Below are 19,778 nucleotides of genomic sequence, written 5' to 3' on the forward strand. Positions count from 1 at the left end.
GCTATTTCTTTAATTTTTTTAGACAAAAACAAGCTAAAAAAAGAAATATTGTATTAACACTATTCTTTTCTATTTTAAAAGTTTTTCTTTATTTGATTTTTATGAAAATTAAAATTAAAATTTTGTTTTGATTTATTTTATATTAACATATAATATAAAGATAATATTATGATATCATGTCCTATATCAAATGTAAATGAGATTATTAAGGTAGAATTTTCAAATAAGCTCTTAAACTATTCAAGAATATTCAAATAAGTTTTATTCTATTATTACATTTAATTAATTTTTTATATTTTTATTTTAAATTATATAAATTTTTATTATAAATGATTAATGAATTATCATTAATAAAAATACTTTTTATTATTTTATATCTATATAACATTAATATAAAATTAATATAAAAATAAAAAATATTACATAATCATATTATTAATATTAATTATAATATATTAATATATTATATCATAATAAATTATGATATCACACAAACATCATCAATTTGCCTTATTACAATCGGTACGAAAGGGTATGCTCGTCCAGTGTGGACCTGTACACAAGAATATTGCACCAGCACGATAGCGACGGATAAACATAAGATGGTTTCAAAGGGACTGTCAAAGGTAGTATAGCAATGTCTAGGACTTTACATACGTAACGTTGTCCTCGTACGACGAGTAACCCATGTTTACATGAGTGGTTAAAGGTAAGGTCAAGGTATCTGACCAGAAAAGGGCAAAGAACGGGACCCCATGAAAAGCTTGCGCGAGATGACACGCGTAATCGTGTAACACACTCATTTCGCGAAATGTGGGGCAGTGGTTGTTGGGGCTTAAACGCACGGAACCGGTTGCTGTTTCTGGTTTCATTCTACATTGAGAGTGTTGTTTGATTTTTTTCACTTCTCGTTTGAAGGGGCAGTTATGCGATCGATTCAGGCAAGTTCATGTTATACTGCTACTGATTTACATATCAGTTTTCAGTAATTTCTGATCATCTGATTGCATTTTGTATTCGTTTCCACTGAAACAAATGTTGGGTTATGGCGAAACTATCATCTGCGCTCATGGTAGATTCTGGAAAGCATGGAATAGCTACAAACGTTATGTTCTATTTTGGGGTTTCAAAGAACAGCGAAAACGAATAAAAAGTACTAATTTTCTTTTCTTTGTATCAGTGTATTTTCTTCGCGATGGAACGTGCGGTCGGTACTGTCATGGACTCCATTCTCGGTTCTTTGTTTTGTTACCTTCTCGACAAATTGTCATCTCTTGACTTGATGAGGTTCGTAAGGCAAGAGCAGTTGTTAACTCAGCCGAAAAAGTTGGAGAAACTGTTACGCCAAATCGACGCGTTGCTTGCTGATGCGGAAGAAAAGCAAACGACGAGTCCTGCAGTAAAACATTGGCTCAGCGATTTGAAAGACGTTGCGTAGGATGCTAATGATGTCATCGATGAACTTGCCACTGAGAGTTTGGATTTGTGTTTCTGAGGAATTTGATGTTGTTAGAGTGACAAAGACAATGCTGCAGGCTGTTACTTTAGAGAGTTACAATTTGAAGGATTTAAATTTGCTCCAATTGAGGCTAAAGGAGAAACTATGTGGAAAAAAGTTCTTGATTGTTTTAGATGACGTTTGGAATGAGAATTACGAGCAATGGGATATTTTCAGTAGACCTTTCACAGCGGGTGCAATTGGAAGCAAGATACTAGTGACAACCTGAAGTGAAGGTGTTGCATCCATAATGTCTACTTGTGGGTTATACCATTTACAGGCATTGTCAAATGATGATTGTTTGTCTTTGTTCACCTGGCATGCTTTTGGATCAAAAGGGTTTGGTGGGTATCCTAATCTAAAAATTTGCTGAAAATAGTACGGAGGTGCAATGGTTTGCCTCTAGCGGTAAGGCCTTGGGAGGTCTCTTACGCAACAAACTAGATCTTGGTGAGTGGAAAGACATACTAAATAGCAAGATATGGGATTTACCAGAAGACAGAAGTTGAATTGTTCCAGCTCTGAGGCTGAGCTACCATCACTTTCTTTCCCACTTGAAGCGATGCTTTACTTATTGTGCCATATTTCCAAAAGACTATGATTTTGACACGGATGAGTTAGTTCGACTATGGATGGTAGAAGGTTTCTTGCAACATCCTAAAAGAGCAAAAAAAATGGAGGATCTGGGTCTTGAATATTTTCATGACTTACTATCAAGATCATTTTTCCAACACTCAAGTAGTAATGAAACAAGATTTGTGATGCATGATCTCATAAATGATCTAGCTCAATCTGTTTGTGGGGAACTATGCTTTAACACTGCAGATACATTTGAGGATGTGAAATGCTATGAAAGTACTGAAAAGATTCACCATTTGTCATTCATTTGTCGGCAATATGATGTTTCAAAAAGATTTGAAGCCTTCTATCTTCATAAAATGAAGAACCTGTGAACTTTTATATCATTACCAATTTATACATCTTCTTGGGCAGCTGGTTGCTACTTAAGTAGCCATGTCTTACACCTATTGCTTCCAAGATTAAGATGCTTAAGAATACTCAGTTTGAGTGGCTATTGCATTGATGAACTCCCATATTCAATTGATTAATTGAAGCATTTACGGTACCTAAACTTATCTCATGCTAGAATTAAATCATTACCTGAATCTGTGGGTTCTCTCCTTAACTTACAATCATTGATACTTCGTGGATGCAAGGAACTTACTCAGTTGCCACAAGACATTGTTAATCTAATTAACCTTCATATTCTTGATCTTACTGATACTGATAAATTACAAGAGATGCCACAATGGATTGGGAATTTAGCAAAGCTTCAGATTCTGTCCAAATTCATTGTGGGAAAGAACAAGGTATTTGGCGTTAGAAGATTGAAGGGCTTGTCGCAACTGCGAGGGGAACTTTGGATTATGGGGTTAGAAAATTTGGTGGGCACTGAAGATGCAAAAAATGCTATTCTGAAGGATAAAAACAGCCTTAATGGGCTAGATTTGCAATGGAGGTGCAATTTTTTTGATTCCCAAAATGATGAAGATAAAATGCATGTTTTGGACATGCTGTAGCCTCATAAAAATCTGAAGAGGCTTAAAATTTCATTCTATGGTGGTAAAAGTTTTCCATCTTGGTTAGGCGATTCTTCAAGGGCTAACCTGGTTACCATAAACCTCTATAATTACAAAAAACCTAAGTCACTGCTAACACTCGGGACATTACCATCACTGAAAGGATTATGCATAGAAGGCATGAATGAAGTCCAAAAGGTAGATTTTGAGTCTTACGGAAATGCCTTTATTTCTTTTAAGCCTTTTTCGTCCTTAGAGATTTTATGGTTTCAGCATATATTGCAGTGGGAAAACTGGTTTTCTCCTTATAGAGCTAATGGAGATGTAGGGAAAGAATTCCTCAACTCCATGAACTCTTAATAGAGGATTGTCCCAAGTTGATTAGGACGTTACCCAACGTTCTTTTTTCCCATTCGAAGCTTACTGTTAGGAATTGTCCAATTTTGGAAGGTTTATCTACAGGTCTCCCATCACTTTGTGAATTAAATATTGAAGCTTGCAATAAGAAGATGCTGACAGGCATGCTCTACCTCACCTCTCTAACAACATTGAGAATCAGCAAGATGCCAGAAATTATGTGTTTGCCACGTGGGATTGTACTGTTTACAGGTGCATTTAAAACTCTTGTTTTTTCTAATTGTAGTGGACTATATTCTTGTGGCAGAAGGGAGCTGGATTACACAATATTACTTCTCTTGAGTGCTTGAAAATTGAAGGTTGTTCTCAATTTGCATCATTTGCAGAAAATGAGAAGGATCTACCATGCAGCTTTGGAGACACGAATTGTGGTAATCGAGAGAAGCTGCCTTGTGGTCTTCAAAGGCTTACGTCTCTCAAAAATTTGCACATTGAGTCCTATCCGAAACTTGTCTCCTTTGCAAAGACAGGTTTCCCGCCCACACTTAGAGTTCTTAAGCTCAAAAATTGTTCGGCACTGAAGTACCTACCTGATTGGATGATAATGTCTAGTTGCAAAAGCAATGAGTGTTTTGAAGAGTTGGAGATTGAAGAGTGTCCTCTCACATCTTTTTCGAGGTTGTTTCCCACCTTACTTAGAAGGCTGAAAATTCGAGATTGTAGTGATCTACAGTCTTTACCTGAGGGGATGATGCAGACTGAAAATAGCATAAGCAACATGTTTATTCTTGAGAATTTGGAGATTGTTGATTGCTCTTCTCTCATTTCCTTTCCTGAAGGTAAATTACCTACCGGCTTTAAGGTCCTTAAGATTTTAGATTGCTTGTAGTTGGACCCTGTTTTTGACCAGACGCTTCACAACGGTGCTTCACTTGAATATATTATCATATGGAACAGTAAAAATCTAACAAGATTGCCTAATTGCCTATGCAGTCTCACATGTCTTAAGGAATTAAGTATAGGTAACTGTCCGTCTTTGGAATCCTTCCCAGTGGAAGTCTTTCCATTTCCCAAGCTGAGAGAATTGGACATTCACAATTGCATCAATCTCAAGCATTTGCCCAATCAGATGCAAAATGTTACTGCACTTCAATGTCTAACAATTTGTGACTATCCTAATCTCATGTGCCTTCCAAAGGGTGGTTTTTCGCCTAATTTGTTGTTACTTGAGATATGGGACTGTAAAAATCTGAAGGAGCCCACGTCGGAATGGAATTTACACACTTTAAGCTATCTAAGAGACTTAAGCATAGTCGGCGCACCAGATATAGTTTCGTTTCCTTATAAAAACTATTTACTTCCTACTACGTTAGTTTTTCTGTTCATTGCAAGACTTGATAATCTGGAATTCCTATCTACAGGGCTCCAAAATTTGACCTCGCTTGAAGACTTAGAGGTTTCCCAGTGTCCTAAGCTTGGATACTTGCCAAGGGAAGGCTTGCTTGCAACACTTGGAAGATTTTGTATTAGGGAATGTTCACTTTTAAGACAAAAATGCTTAAAGGGTAGAGGGGCATATTGGCCCTTGAAAGCCCACATTCGTTGCGTGGAGATAGATGTCATGCATATATAATACCTTAACTCTTCTACGTTTTCACTTTGGTAAAACCAATTTCTAATGCCTCTTTTACTGGTGTTGGACTTTCTCACTCATTATGTAGGATGGAGAAGACGAGGGGTGCTGTAAACTTTGAAACTTAAAAAAGAAACAAAATTTGCATGGTATTCAGTAAGCTTATTGTGATTGTTTCACACAATGTTATGCTTCAATCCTTGCTATATGCTGAAATGGTTTTGTAGATTTCTTATCTTTTCAACTGTTGCTTTTTGGAATTTTTATATTGAAGATTTTCCTGTTAACAAGATCTTGATCATGCTTGCCAGTTCAACCTCTGAATGCAACTGGAGAGAATGTTGGGTTTCTGATATTATAGTAACCATGCTTTATTACGATATTGACAAGTCACAATTTCTTTAAACAAATTGGAAATTACAGTTAGCTCTAGTTATGAGGATCATCTCTGGAAAATAAAAAACAATTCTAATTCATTCAAATTGAGATGTTCATCTCTCGAGTTTGCTAATGCGTATAGTATCAATCTAGCTTGGTTATGGATACTGGTTTTTTCTATAAAAAATTAAGGAAGTGGATCCAGTTTTGTCCAAAGTGAAACAAAACTTGTCAAATATAAAGGCCCAACCATTCAAGGGACAATGACAGGTTGACAACCGACAGCCAAGAGACAAGGCGTGGTTGTCTTAGTGGTCGAGTCGATCAAGAGATGAATTAGCACAACAAAATTCTTTTCTTTATGTTTTAAGTAAAATAAAAATGTTTTCTTTGAAGTTACAAATGAAGACAAGGTAAATAAAAATGGAACAAAGCGAAACAACAATTAATGTAAAAATGGTCACTGTCTTGTCACTTGCGCCATTCATGGAAGCTACCCTTTTGCGGACTAAGTCAAAGGGGTTGAACAGATATATACTAGAATGTACCTTGGCATTCAGATTTAATCATCTATCCTAAAATCTGGCAAGAAAGTCTTTGTGCACAGTATCTTCATCTCCAGTTCATGCTCCATGGCAGCTTTTCACGACCAAGTTATGCTCTCTGCTATGTTCAATTCCCTGCAAGTTTAGATGCTCAAATTTGCACGACAAGAGCAAACCTGTTATGCATTCGAGAAGTGGGTTAAACCCATAAACGACATCAATATCGTGATTGCTAATGCGGAGAAAAGGCAAAAGACATTGCTTCCAGTTGAACACTGACTCTCCGATTTAAGAGACCTTGCATACGATGTTGAGGCTTGTATTGATGAATTTGCCACTGAGGCCTTGGGCAGCAAAATAATGGCAGAATCTGACTTATCAGTGAGTATTTCTAAGGCAGTTATGAACTTTATCTCAGAATTGTTTTATTGGTTTCAATGCAAATACTGATTCTAATTTCAGACGCAAAATTGAGTCTAAGATAGAAAAAATTACTGTAAGATTGCAAGGCTTGGTTGAGAAGAAGAATAATTTGAAGTTAGGGTCGGACTGTGGAAGGAGGCGTGAGAGGGTGGTACAGCAGAGTTTGCCCGTTACTTCTCTTGTTAATGAATCTCATATTTATGGTAGGGAAAAGGATAAAAAGCTGTTATTCAGCTTTTGAAGAGTATTGGTGAAGTGGGTTGATAATATTAGTGTGGTTGCAATTGTGGGAATGGGAGGACTAGGCAAAACCACTCTTACTCAAGTAGTTTACAATGACGCAAGAGTTGGAAGTTAGTTTCAAGTGAGAGTTTGGGTTAATGTTTCGGCAGAATTTGATATGGTTAAGGTGACAAAGACAGTTCTGCAGGCTACTACTCAAGAGAACTGTAATTGTGAGTTTTAAATTTACTCCAGGTGAGCCTCAAGGAGAAACTATCTGAGAAGAAGTTCTTGATTGTTTTAGACGAAGTTTGGAATGAGAACAATGAGTAATGGGATATTCTATGTAGACCCTTCCAAGCAGGGGCAATTGGAAGTAAAATACTTGCAACAACTCGAAGTGAAGGTCTTGCGTCCATAATGACTACTTGTGGGTCATACCAGTTATAGCTATTGCCGAATGATGATAGTTTCTCTTTGTTCACCTGGCATACTCTTGGATTAAGAGGCTTTGATGGCTACCTTAATTTAAAAGTAATTGCTGAAGAAATAGTGAGGAAATACAATGGTTTGCCGTGTACTGCTAAGACCCTGGGAGGACTCCTGCACAACAAAGTAAATCAAGTTGAATGGGAAACCATTATGAATAGCAGGATATGGGATTTACCAGAAGAAGTAAGTGGCATTGCTCCAACTATAAGGTTGAGCTACCAACACCTTCCTTCCCATTTGAAGCGATGCTTTGCTTATTGTTCAATATTTCCTAAAAACTATAAATTTCACAAGGATGAGTTGATTCAACTGTGGATGGCAGAAGGTTTTTTGCAACATTTGGAAGGAGCAAAGTGAGTGGAAGACCTAGGTTTTGAATATTTTAATGAATTGCTATCAAGATCATTTTTCCAACAGGTAAGTGATAATGCAACACAATTTGTGATGCATGATCTTATAAATGATCTAGCTCAGTATGTTTCTAGAGACTTGTGCTTTAACATTGAGGATAGGTTTCAAGATGGGAAATTCTGTGGAAGCATAAAAAAGATGCGCCATTTCTCATTCACTTGTCACCATTGTGATGTTTCAAAAAGATTTAGCAACTTATGTCGACAGGAAAAATTAAGAACTTTCATAGCACTGCCAACTTATACAGTGCCCTGGGTAACCTGTTGCTACTTAAGTGACCCTGTCATACAGGACTTGCTAACAAGTCTAAGGCACTTAAGAGTACTAAGATTGTGAGGTTATTTCATTGATAAGCTACCAGAGTCAGTTGGTCATTTGAAACATTTACAGTATCTTAATTTATCTCACAGTAGAATTAATTGTTTACCTGAATCAGTGGGTTTTCTCTTCAACTTACAAACATTAATACTGCAAGGGTGCAAGGAACTTACTAAGTTGCCACAAGGCATTGTGAATCTAATTAACCTTCATGTTCTTAATCTTTTCGATACTGAGAATTTACAAGAGATGCCATAGTGGATAGGTCATTTGAAAAATCTTCATATTTGTGGCAAAGGATAATGGGTTTGGTATTGAGGAATTGAAGGGCTTGTCACAACTGCAAGGGGAGCTTTCAGTTATGGGGTTAGAAAATGTGGTGGATGTTCAAGATACTATAGCTGCTATTCTAAAAGATAAAGACAGCCTTGATGGGCTAGATTTGCAATGGAGTAGCAATTCTTTTGATTCCCAAAATGATGAAGATAAAGCACATGTTATGCACATGCTACAACCTCACGACAATCTGAAGAGACTTAGAATTTTGTTCTATGGTGGTTCAAAATTTCCACATTGGTTAGGTGAGCCTTGGTTGTCTAGTATAGTTGGCATAAACCGCTCTGATTGCAAAAGGGGCAAGTCACTTCTATCGCTTGGGAGACTACTAACTTTATGTTAGGATGGAGAAGATGAAGGGTGTTGTAAACCATGATGGAAAAGAAACTGAATTTGCATGGTATCCAGTAAGCCTTTTGCGGATTGTTTCACATGGTTTTGCATCAAACCTTGTTGTAAGCTCAAATGGTTCTATTAACAAGATCCTTGATCATGCTTGCTAGTTCAACACCTGAATGCAACAGGGAGAGAATGTTGGCTCTCTGACATTGCGGTAAACATGATGCTTACCTCCCTTGTTTGTTTGGTTTTTAGTTGGAATTTATTTACATTTTGCTTTATTATGATATTGACAAATTACTTCATATTGCATGTCCAGAAATAGAGATGTTCATATGTCAATATGCTAACGCCTATAGACTATAGTTGATATTTGCTAAGATAAGGTTACCATGCAACACAAGAAATAGATAAACAGCATAGTAAAAGTGTTTTGAGAAATTGGACGGTCTCCTATAACAACTAATGAAAGCAGGGTAAATGGGCCTTGAGATGCCCATTTTTTGAGAAATTGAACTTCTAAAGCCCAATCACACTGAATAGGTTTGGTCTTAAAAGCCCAAATTATTTATGTAGATAAATATTGATAATTTGTCACTAAATTAAGAAATATATGTCTCTTATTTATTATATTTATTTAAAAAAATTCGAATTTAATCCTTTAAATAAAAAATCTATGCAATTACTATTAAACAAAATGTTTGGATACTTCTAGTTGACACGGGTATTTTGACATAATTTATTAACATTGAGATAATATTGAAAAAAATCACTATACTAAAAAAAAAAATGAAGAATAATTGATTTTTGTTTCTTACACAGCATGTGAACTTACTTTTCCGTACTTTATTCCTTATCTGAAAAACATGTGCAATCTCTGGACTTTTAAGCCCCACGCTCCCAAGTTACCATGGTGTACAGCGAAGAACGCATGTTTCCAAAAGTGCTTGAAAAGAAAAGGCCAAGGTTTCCGACACGCCATTGGCGAAATGTGGCGGCAGTGGAGCTTGTCCATTACTTTTCTACCTCAGCAGAGAGAATCTATTCGATTGGTACGACGACCATTGTTAAATAAAGTAAACAAGAAAGCAGGGGCTGAGGTTACGAGATGAGCATGATCATGATCATGGCTAAAATTCCACCACTACCCACCTACCAATGTACCAGAAGTGATGGAACCCGATTCTCCATTACTGAAATGATGGTCACTAGGAGTCAAAAACTTTGTCCAATGAATTGTGGGTTTCTTTTAATTCATCGATTAGTTTAGTGGAACGAGAGATTCATTGTGTTTTCTAGTCATTAGCTTAGTTTACCAGGCATCCAAAGACGTAAACTTTTGAAAGAGCGATTGACTTTCCAACAACTTGTGGAAAGAAGAGTTACATTTACTGTTAGACTGTGGACTTGGATCTTCATGTTCGTCTTCATTTAAGTTATTTTTCTGTTGATGAATTTTTAAAATTAAAAACTATACATATAATTATCCTCTACATACCAAATGGTAATACGAAATAAATTTTATTAAAAGTTTTATCTTAAAATCAATTTGACCGAATCCTTAAATTTCATTTTAACCACGTTTGCACCAACACACTGTTCACTTGGTTGGCTTCACCCGCCCTTCATCCCGTTCAGGAAGACCTGCAAAAGAAAAATAAACCAAAAAAAGGTTCTCAAATTACAACGAATTTGTTCCTTTCCTGTTTGTCTTTGAATTTTTTTTTCTGGGTAAATTTGCAAGTCTGATTCAGCTTATGCCTGGATCAGTACTGTTCTTGTTTAAAGACGGCAGCGGGTCTCCCTCAGGCGTATGTTAATCTTAAATCTTAATTATGCAGTTGGAGTTTGCGGTTTCTGGTGATGGAAAGGTAGTAGTAGGAGCTAGCATTCAAGAGAAGACGAAAAAAGAAACGCCAGAAGTTCACTGCTTTCGCTTGAAGACAAGATGGAAGCTATTGTGGCGAGTGTTAGTGATGTAATGCTATCTGCGTTGTTCCGCTCCCTCTTTGAAACGTTGTCTTCACCTGACTTTCTTAAATTCTCGCGGGAGGAGCGAGTTTGGGCCGAAATCAAGAAATGGAAGAACCTGCTGCTTAAAATCAATGCCTTGCTTCAGGATGCTGAGGAAAAGCAAACCACGAGTCGTGCTGTGAAACTCTGGCTCACGGATCTACAACATGTTGCCTTTGATGCCGAAGATGTTGTTGACGAACTTGCCACCGAGTCTTCACGGCGCAAACTATTGGAGCTGGCTCAACCTTCTGCGAGCACCAGAACGTTATGGAAGGTAATACTCCCAACTTGTTGCAGTGCTCTCAATCCAAATGGTATTAAGTTTAATGCCAAAATGAATTCCAAAATACAAGAAATTACTTCAAGATTGCATGAGTTGGCTGCACTGAAGAATGATTTGAATTTAGTAGAGTTTAGTGGAGGGAGGCCTGAAAGAGTGCTTCAGAGACTGCCCACCAGTTCTCTCGTTGATGAGCCTCATGTCTATGGTAGGGAAAGGGATAAGGATGCTATTGTTGACATGTTGATGGATAGTGGTGAAATGGGTAGAGGTGAAATTGGTGTGGTTTCAATTGTAGGTATGGCAGGAGTAGGTAAAACTACTCTTGCTCAGTTAGTTTACCATGATGAGCGAATTGAGACTTCATTTGAATTGAGAGCTTGGGTTTGTGTCACTGAGGATTTTGATGTTCTTAGGGTGACAAAGACAGTGCTTCATGCTGTTGATTCTGATATTGGCAATTCGCAGGATTTAAATTTACTTCAAGTGTGGCTAAAGGAGAAGTTGACTGGGAGAAAATTTTTGATCATTTTAGATGACCTCTGGAATGAGAACTATGAAGATTGGGATGTTCTATGCAAACCCTTTGCAGCAGGGGCACCTGGAAGTAAAGTACTAGTGACAACACGGCATAAAAGAGTTGCAGCAGTCACAGCTGTCACAGCTAACAATGAGGCATACCATTTGAAGGAACTGTCAGATGATGCTTGTCTGTCATTATTCACCTGGCATGCTCTTCGAGCTAGAAATTTTGATGGACACCCAAATTTAAAAGTGGTCGGTGAGCAAATAGTGAGGAAGTGCAAGGGGTTGCCACTTGCAGCAAAGACCTTGGGAGGACTCCTTCGCACTAAAGTAACGCAAGAAGAATGGGAAGATATACTGATGAGCAAGATATGGGATTTACCAGAAGAAAGAAGTGGCATACTTCCAGCTCTGAGATTAAGCTACCATCATCTTCCTTTCTATTTGAAACGATGCTTTGGTTATTGTGCTATATTTCCAAAGGACTATGAATTTGACAAGGATGAGTTGGTCCTACTATGGATGGCAGAGGGTTTCTTACAACAGCTAAAAGGAAAGACACGGATGGAGGACTTAGGTTCTCAATATTTTAATGAGTTACTGTCACGATCAATTTTCCAACAGTCAACCAGCAACAAAGCACGATATGTGATGCATGACCTCATAAATGATTTAGCTCAATCTGTTTCTGATGAAATATGCTCAAGTCTTGATGATATGGATATAGTTGAGGGTGATAAGTTATGCACAGTTGCTGAAAAGGTTCGTTATTTGTCATTCACTCGTCGCCAGTATGACATTAGAAAAAGATTTGAGGGCCTGTATCGGATGAAGAATTTACGAACTTTAGCTGCATTACCAATTTGTACATCACCTTGGTCAGCATGTTGTTATTTAGCTGGTGATGTCTTACAAAAGATGCTGCGAAGGTTAAGTTGCTTAAGAGTGCTATGTTTAAGTTGTTATTGCATCAATGAGCTACCAAACTCCATTGGTCATTTGAAGCATTTACGCTACCTTAATTTGTCTCGCAGTAGAATTACACAATTACCTGAATCTGTGGGTTCTCTTCTCAATTTGCAAACATTGATACTGCAAGGATGTAAGGAACTTACTAAGCTGCCACAAGGTTTTAAAAATTTAGTGAACCTTCGTGTTCTTGATCTTACTGATACTGATAGTTTGCAGGAGATGCCATTAGGGATTGGTAATTTGAAAAATCTTCAGATTTTGTCCAAATTCATTGTGGGCAGGGGTAGTGGATCTGCTGTTAGTGAATTAAGAGGCTTGTTGCATCTGCGAGGGGAGCTTTCAATTTCTGGGTTGGAAAATGTTGTGGATATTCAAGATGCTAGCAAAGCTAATCTAAAGGATAAGTATGGCTTGACTAGGTTGTGTTTGCAATGGAGCCATGAGTTCCTTGATTGCCAGAATGAGGAAGCTGAAATGCATGTTCTTGACAGGCTACTGCCTCATAAAATTCTTGAGAAGCTTAGAATTCTGTTCTATGGTGGTACAATATTCCCATCTTGGTTAGGTGAGCCTTCATTGACTAATTTAGTGGACCTAGAACTCTGTAATTGTAGAAATAGTATATCACTTCCATCACTTGGGAGACTACCCTCACTCAAAATGTTGTCGATTGCAGGCATGGATAGAGTCCAGAAGGTGGGTTTAGAGTTTTATGGACATATTTCTCCTTCTGTTAAGCCCTTTCCATCCTTGGAAATTCTAAGGTTTAAAAGTATGTTGGAATGGAGATGCTGGTCTTCTCCTAATCAAGTTAATGAACACTCAGGGGAAGAATTTCCTTGTCTCCGGGAACTTGTGATCGAATATTGTCCCAAGTTGTGTGGAAAGTTACCTGGCCGTGTGTTTTCCCTCATGAAACTTGTAATTAAGCATTGTCCAAATTTAGAAGGTTCATCTGTGAGTTTCCCATCACTTTGTGAATTAAATATGGAAGATTGCAAAGAAGAGTTACTCAGAAGCATTGTTGGCATCACCTCTTTAACAACAGTCAGAGCCAAGAGTATGCCAGAGCTTCAGTTTGTACAAAATGAAATTGCACAGTTTCCAGGAGCACTTAAATTTCTTGTCATTTCCAACTGCATTGGATTGACATCATTATGGCAGAAGGGTGCTATTTCGTTGAATATTTCTTGCCTTGAAAGTCTGAAAATTAAGGGCCAGTCACAATTTGTGTCATTGAGTGAAAATGATCAAGGCTTGTCTAGCAATCTTGAAGACCTCAGACTGTTAAATTCTTGTAGCGTGTGGAAGCCTCCTTGGATGATGCCTGCCCTCACATCTCTCAAAGATTTGCAAATTGAGTCATGTCCAAATCTTGTGTTCTTTCCTGAGGTAGGTTTCCTACACACACTGAAACATCTTAAGCTCAAAGATTGTCAGGCTCTAAAGTCTCTGCCCAGTGGGATGATGATGCTTAATTGTAAGATAAACGGGTGTCCTCTTGAAGAATTGGAGATTGAAGATTGTCATTCTCTCACATGCTTTCCCAGAGGCAGGTTACCTACCACACTTAAATGTATTAGAATCCGGTATTGTACAGATTTAATGTCTCTACCTGAGGGATTGATGCAGATTGATAATAGCGCAAGCAACATATCTCTTCTTGAGATCTTGGAGATTGTTGCTTGCCCTTCTCTAATTTCATTCCCCAAAGGCAGATTACCTACCAGCCTTAAAAATCTTAAGATTTGGAATTGCTCCAAATTGGAACCCCTTTCTAATAGGATGTTGCACAAATACGCATCGCTTGAGTCCATCGATGTCTGGAATTGTGCAAATCTGATAAGTTTGCCCGAGAACCTGCACAATGGGACGCATCTGACAGAATTAAAATTTGGTTTATGTCCTGCTTTGAGATACTTCCCAGAAACAGGCATGCATCTTCCGAACCTGAGAACACTGGACATCTACAAATGTGACAGTCTAATGTCTCTACCCGATCATATGCTAAGCCTCACTTCTCTTCGATGTCTATCAGTTTCTGAGTGTCCTGGTCTTCTGTCCATTCCAAAAGGTGGCTTGCCTCCTAATTTATCAGTATTTGAAATCTGGGATTGTCAAAATCTTAAGCAGCCCATGTCAGAATGGAACCTACACAGTCTAGCCTTTCTCAGGGAATTGAGCATTGCTGGTGGACCAGATACAGTTACCTTTCCAGATGAAAAGTGCCTGCTTCCTACATCTCTAGTGTCTATGTTTATTTCAAGACTTCAAAATTTGCAATCTCTGTCCATGGGGCTCTATAATCTGACCTTGCTTGAAGATCTAGAAATTGTCGAGTGTCCTAAGCTTCAACGCTTACCAAAGGAAGGCTTACCTGAAACACTTGGAAGACTTTGTATCAGGGATTGTCAACTTCTAAATCAACATTGCTTGAAGGAGAAAGGGGCATATTGGCCTGTGATAGCCCACATCCCTCGTCTAGAAATCACAGATGATTAATGGTTGGACTTTGGTCGGCTAGTTTGTGATTTTCTCTGGTAGAAGTGCAACTATGGTACGTCAATTTTATTATACAAAACCATTCTCGTCAGCATAACACTTTCTTCTTTATTTTCACTGATGATAGACTTTCTCACTCTGCATGTAGGATGGAAGAGTAAGAAGCAGATTAAATCAAAATCTCCCTGCAATCAGTGTAGTCAACTGATGTATGTTCTCTTAGTTGTCAAATCTGGTTACTCAATATGCTTTATTGTTGAAAGTTTCAGAATGGATTTTTTATATCTTAATCAACTGTATCATGAATTTACCCTATCTTATGCTTAATTGGTTTTACAGATTTCTTGGATAACCATGTTGATCATGAAGTTGATTGGAGTCATTTATCATCTCCCAAGGTTTGAAGGTTCATCTATGGCTTACCCATCTCTTTCTGAATTAATCATTGAAAATTGCAACAAAGAGATTTTAGGAAGCACTGTTGGCCTCACCTTTCTTATAAGACCCAGAACCAAGAGTATGCCAGAGCTTATGCATCTAGAGGGAGGGGATTGTACAGATTCCAAAACTTCTTGTTAACCCTATATATATAGAACCTTTAGAATTCATTTGAATAACGGTTAATAAGACTTGTTCTTGAGTATAAGGTATTTGAAATAAGGTAATAGAGAAGGTATACGGAAGGGAAATACTTCCATATCTGATCCACTAATCCAAACATCTCAAGATAAAAGTAACACTGTCATTTATTTTGAATTGCTTTCACTGCACATGGTTATTATCCATGTAAAGTAGTTATTTTAATAAAATTGGTTGTATTCTAGTTTTGCGTTTGATCGATCAAAGTCAAGCTAACTGCATTTCATTGAATAATTTAAAGTGACAATTTGTATATATTTTCTTTCCCGAGTTGAATACATTTACTGAAAAAATAGCATTGGGCAATTGGATAAACACCTTTCCTAAAATCTAATCAAAGAAAATAGATGAAACAATGAAAGACATCTGAAAAATTTAGAGGAAATTTAATTGTATCTTGAGGTATCTGGCAGAGGTGCCCCAGTAAGAAAGTGCTTGATCAGTGAAAGAGCCCTCTTTGGTTGGTAGCTTGGCACTTGGTGCCCCGCCCCTCTTACTGTAGCAAATGTTAAATCCCCCTTGTACACCTGAGTATAGCCGCCAACCTGCCACATAAATTGTTACCAAAAGCAACTGAGTCAATTAATGGTTTTTAAGATGCTAAAACCTATCACATTAACATAATTTAACAACTGATATGGTGACTGTGCTATAATGGGCAAGGAGTTGCGATTTGACAGGAACTAGAGCTGATTCATGGCAAAAGAGAAGATTGGAACTGAAAGATGAAGACATCAAGGAGCAAGCATAGAAAAGGTAGAGAAAGAAAATTTTACCTCTGCATCAAGGTACCATGGATGCCACTTAGTTTTTACTGGAAGCTTCATCTTGTTAATGGAGTACTGGGTTGAAGTAACTGGTACTCTTCCATCTGTATCACCACTGCATTACATCCAACAAATTAAGACATAACTAAGGCTTACATCATTTGATGCAACAATTTGAGATGGCAAAAGGGTTACCTGAAAACCCATACTCTGAGCCCGTTAGCCATAAACTCCTGCAGAAGGGGAATGATTGTTGAAGGGCTATCTCGCCATTCTCCGACCAAGTCGCTGCAGGGTTCCCAATCATGGTCGAGTTTTGTCACATTGGCATGGAGGGCTTCTTGAACATCCGCCCTGTTTAGATAAGCATATACGTAATTGTCGCTGCATGGATCAAAATTCATCACCTACAACCAGCCAGAAGAACAAGAAGTTACTGTCATTTTAAAGGTATATAACAAACCTGATTATTGCAAATAATACACTTATCTTAGTAGGATTTTGGATGAAAATTGTTTCAGGATTAGAGGTTAGGAATTTAGAATCCTGTCCTTGCAGGACTACCAGCCCAAAAGAGGAGATTGAACAACCTGGGCCAATCCCCAAGATTTGTTGGATTGGGTAGGATAACCTAGTGAGACTACAGAAGAATGTTCCAGGGTTTGTGTGGGTTGGGACGTTAACTTACCGAAGTTTTCTTGGGCCGCGCTGTGAGATTGGAATTGTGGCATAATGGGCCATAGATATTGTAAATATCAAGGTTGTAAGTATCTCTGTGCGCCTCATCAACGGCTGCAATGCACTCACGGGTGGAATTTGTGGTATCCTCGGATGAAAGATTACAGTGCTTTTTAATTCTGGATGCTGTATCTTCTGAAATGAGAGCATGGCTCTCAAAGAAGTCATACATTCCTTTAACATCAGTTTCATCATTGATCACAGCATTCCCAATCTGCAATTTGAATAAAGAGGTCAAATTATTGATTGAAAGAGGCTAACTCACATAGTTTAATTTCTAAGTTTCAATCATTTCTTCATGTTGGAGAGAAGAAGCAAAAAAATTGTCATCTAGTCTAAGCTCCAATTATGTGTCACAGGCACTAGTTTATTCAATTATTGATCGAAAGAGATAGAAAAAAAGACAGGCAGACAATGATAGATAGATAAATAGAGAGAGAGAGAGAGAGAGAGAGAGAGAGACATACTATAATTCCTTTGAGGTTGATAAGGGTCTTGTTAGCCTTCTGGTTGTGTTGGAGAATGGTATGTGCAAGTTGAGGGACATAATGCCCCGCATAGCTTTCACCAGATATGTAAAAATCCCTGCCTTTGTACTCAGGAAACCTCTCCAACCAATTTAACAAGAACACATAATTATCAGCAGCTGTTTTGTTGTCACCGCTCTCATTATAATCTGATGTTCTGTTGGAGTATGAAAATCCCACCCCAGCAGGAGACTCAAGAAACAAAACATTTGCAGCTGAAAATAAATGTCAAACTTTTAATGTGCAAGATCAACTTTGGATAAGAATTGCTTTTCCTGAAAGAGTGAATCACTGTACCATAGTTCCATGAGTATCTATTTCTGTAAAGTGTTTTTCCAGTGCTATGAACTCTAAAGGGTCCAAGCTCTTGCATTGCTCCATAAGCTAGAGATGAACAACCCGGTCCTGACAGTGAAAGTACACCAAAACCAGATTAGAGGTTCATTAAGAACAAAGTCGGATTGAAATGATTTTTCTTCTGCTTAAAAATGTCAGATTTCTGATGCCAAGTTTACAAGTTAAACCCCATTAATTTAATCATTAAAGAACCTTGAACATCAATTACCTCATTGAACCAATTGGGAGATTCTAGAAAAACAGAATGATTATGGTAATAACATATAGAGACACACTCTGTTGACTACGAGGCTTCTTAGGTATGGGCTTTTTTCTGTATTTCAAAAGGATTGAACTGGCAGAACATGCATTCCGAGAAATCCTCCCCTGGGAGTGAATTCTGGGATTTCAGAGAGACTGCCATCCCGCAAAAAGTGGTGACAAACAGGACAAGAAGATAAAGGTGCATCATGCATCTACAACAACTTGTAATTAAAATTTTTACAATGATTATTGCAATAGTATTTCAACAATTTAAATTTAAACAGAAACTAATTATTATTATTATTATTATTTTGGTTTCATAAATTAAGAAATATTTTCAGATGTCATGATTAAATAGTAGTGTACTTTATTAATAATTAGTTCCAAACGTAAGAAGTGTGGCCTCATGATAAGAACAGAAAGCGAGTGAAAGAGAAGCAGCCCAAGTAAACTGGTTAACCAATAATGGAGATGTAAAAAATGATCAGATAAGATTTCTGGGATTTGTGGGATATCTTCATCACAACCACAAAAACCAGAATTCATCCAAAAAAAAATGAAAAACAGAGAACAAAGAACAAATTCATGGAGGATAAACGTTTTAGATCAATGAAGTTTATTTTTCCTTTGGAATTGCAATGGGGAAAAGGAGATTCAAGTACCTCCGTTGAGCCAAAGAAGAAGAGGCAAAGAGTCCTTAGAATGCTGAGCTTCAGCGAAATAGTAATACAGCGCACGACCTACTGATTTATCAACTGTTACATAGCCGCCATACTGTGAAAATTGGACGTCAGGTTGTCCAGGCAACTTTTCAATCCTGTCTTTCTCTTTCATTCCCTCCTGTGGATGAACACTGTCCTTGCTTATGGAGTGAATTGGCTCGAAAAGACTCGTAACAATGCCGGAACTTCCCTTCATCTTGGTCCTGTAAAGATGGCTGAGAGCTTCTGCTTGCTTCTTGCCATGACTTGGAGCTACCATACATGAAAGCATGAGGAAGAAAGCAACAAGGATAAAAGAGTTCTTCTCCATTGTGTTTCTTCCTGTGGAAAAAAGACAATGACAGGAAGAAAAAGAAGGGTGGAGCTGGTAGTTTTGGGAACCAAAATTGGCTGCTTTTGGATCAAATTTGCGAAGAATAATTGTTTTAAATGCAAATATGATTTCCAACCACCAGCAAGGGAGGCAGCTAGCTAAGCTTCCAGGACTCAAATTCTTCCTCTTGGGGTTGGAAAATAATAAAATGGCTTCAAAGTTGTTGTTTAATTTTGGAGAGTACAGAGGAGGGTCTATTTATAGACATAAGTACAAGTAGAGATAATTGCTATCAATAGAGATAAATATAAAGATAGACATAAGCATAGGGATAACTACAGGGATATACACAACTATTTACAGAGATAATAAACATAGTAATAGGGATATACACAACTATTTACAGAGATAATTATAGAGATAAACATAGTAATAGGAATAATTACAGAAGATTGTTCTCACCAAGCATAGTTATCTGTTTATATTATTAATTTAATTAATTTCAAGACCAATCAAGGTTTAGAAAACCCATCTATAATCATTTACGTTTTAATCCATTATAAATTCTTTTTACAACGTGGAATTGTGTTTCACATTTATTATTATGGAAAATATTCAAACATTTTTTTTGTTTGTGCAATGCCA

General features: G+C 37.5%; 2 protein-coding genes and 2 pseudogenes across 5 annotated transcripts; 3 read left to right on the top strand and 1 right to left on the bottom strand.

The window, feature by feature from the left end:
* The first annotated feature begins 1,997 nt into the window (after nt 1-1,997).
* LOC110414548 (putative disease resistance protein At3g14460) lies at nt 1,998-5,068 on the top strand (annotated as a pseudogene).
* A 1,369-nt stretch (nt 5,069-6,437) lies between these two features.
* On the top strand, nt 6,438-8,551 carry LOC110413238 (putative disease resistance protein At3g14460; annotated as a pseudogene).
* An 88-nt stretch (nt 8,552-8,639) lies between these two features.
* On the top strand, nt 8,640-15,653 carry LOC110414543 (putative disease resistance RPP13-like protein 1). Of its 4 annotated transcripts, none has more exons than XM_021425805.2 (4): nt 8,640-8,746; nt 9,423-14,882; nt 14,976-15,036; nt 15,167-15,653. In XM_021425805.2, exon 2 carries the CDS (start codon nt 10,481-10,483, stop codon nt 14,825-14,827), a length of 4,347 nt encoding a protein of 1,448 aa, XP_021281480.1. In that variant the 5' UTR covers nt 8,640-8,746; nt 9,423-10,480; the 3' UTR covers nt 14,828-14,882; nt 14,976-15,036; nt 15,167-15,653. The 4 variants fall into 4 exon arrangements, with proteins under 4 accessions (XP_021281480.1, XP_021281483.1, XP_021281481.1 ...); XM_021425808.2 differs by lacking the exon at nt 8,640-8,746 and having other exon boundaries at nt 10,123-12,890; nt 13,002-14,882; XM_021425806.1 differs by lacking the exon at nt 8,640-8,746 and having other exon boundaries at nt 10,126-10,204; nt 10,374-14,882.
* Nucleotides 15,654-15,668: 15 nt separating this feature from the next.
* Nucleotides 15,669-19,350, bottom strand: LOC110414553 (serine carboxypeptidase-like 40). The gene is made up of 7 exons (XM_021425824.1): nt 18,761-19,350; nt 17,796-17,903; nt 17,439-17,713; nt 16,922-17,185; nt 16,429-16,640; nt 16,243-16,348; nt 15,669-16,011 (listed from the first exon to the last, which is right to left on the bottom strand). Exons 1-7 carry the CDS (start codon nt 19,128-19,130, stop codon nt 15,853-15,855), a joined length of 1,494 nt encoding a protein of 497 aa, XP_021281499.1. The 5' UTR covers nt 19,131-19,350; the 3' UTR covers nt 15,669-15,852.
* Nucleotides 19,351-19,778: the final 428 nt, after the last annotated feature.

This window comes from Theobroma umbraticum, unplaced genomic scaffold (assembly GCF_002168275.2).
Source record: "Theobroma umbraticum cultivar Fairchild unplaced genomic scaffold, ASM216827v3 scaffold_4.1, whole genome shotgun sequence".
Lineage (NCBI taxonomy): Eukaryota > Viridiplantae > Streptophyta > Magnoliopsida > Malvales > Malvaceae > Theobroma > Theobroma umbraticum.

Excerpts from the sequence above, each read along its gene's own strand:
- LOC110414543 (XM_021425805.2), top strand. The coding sequence starts at position 10,481 with ATGGAAGCTATTGTGGCGAGTGTTAGTGATGTAATGCTATCTGCGTTG.
- LOC110414553 (XM_021425824.1), bottom strand. The coding sequence starts at position 19,130 with ATGGAGAAGAACTCTTTTATCCTTGTTGCTTTCTTCCTCATGCTTTCA. Across the intron at positions 16,349-16,428 it reads CTCAGAGTATGGGTTTTCAG|TGGTGATACAGATGGAAGAG; the intron begins GTAACCCTTTTG and ends GATGTAATGCAG. Across the intron at positions 16,012-16,242 it reads CATGGTACCTTGATGCAGAG|GTTGGCGGCTATACTCAGGT; the intron begins GTAAAATTTTCT and ends TTTATGTGGCAG.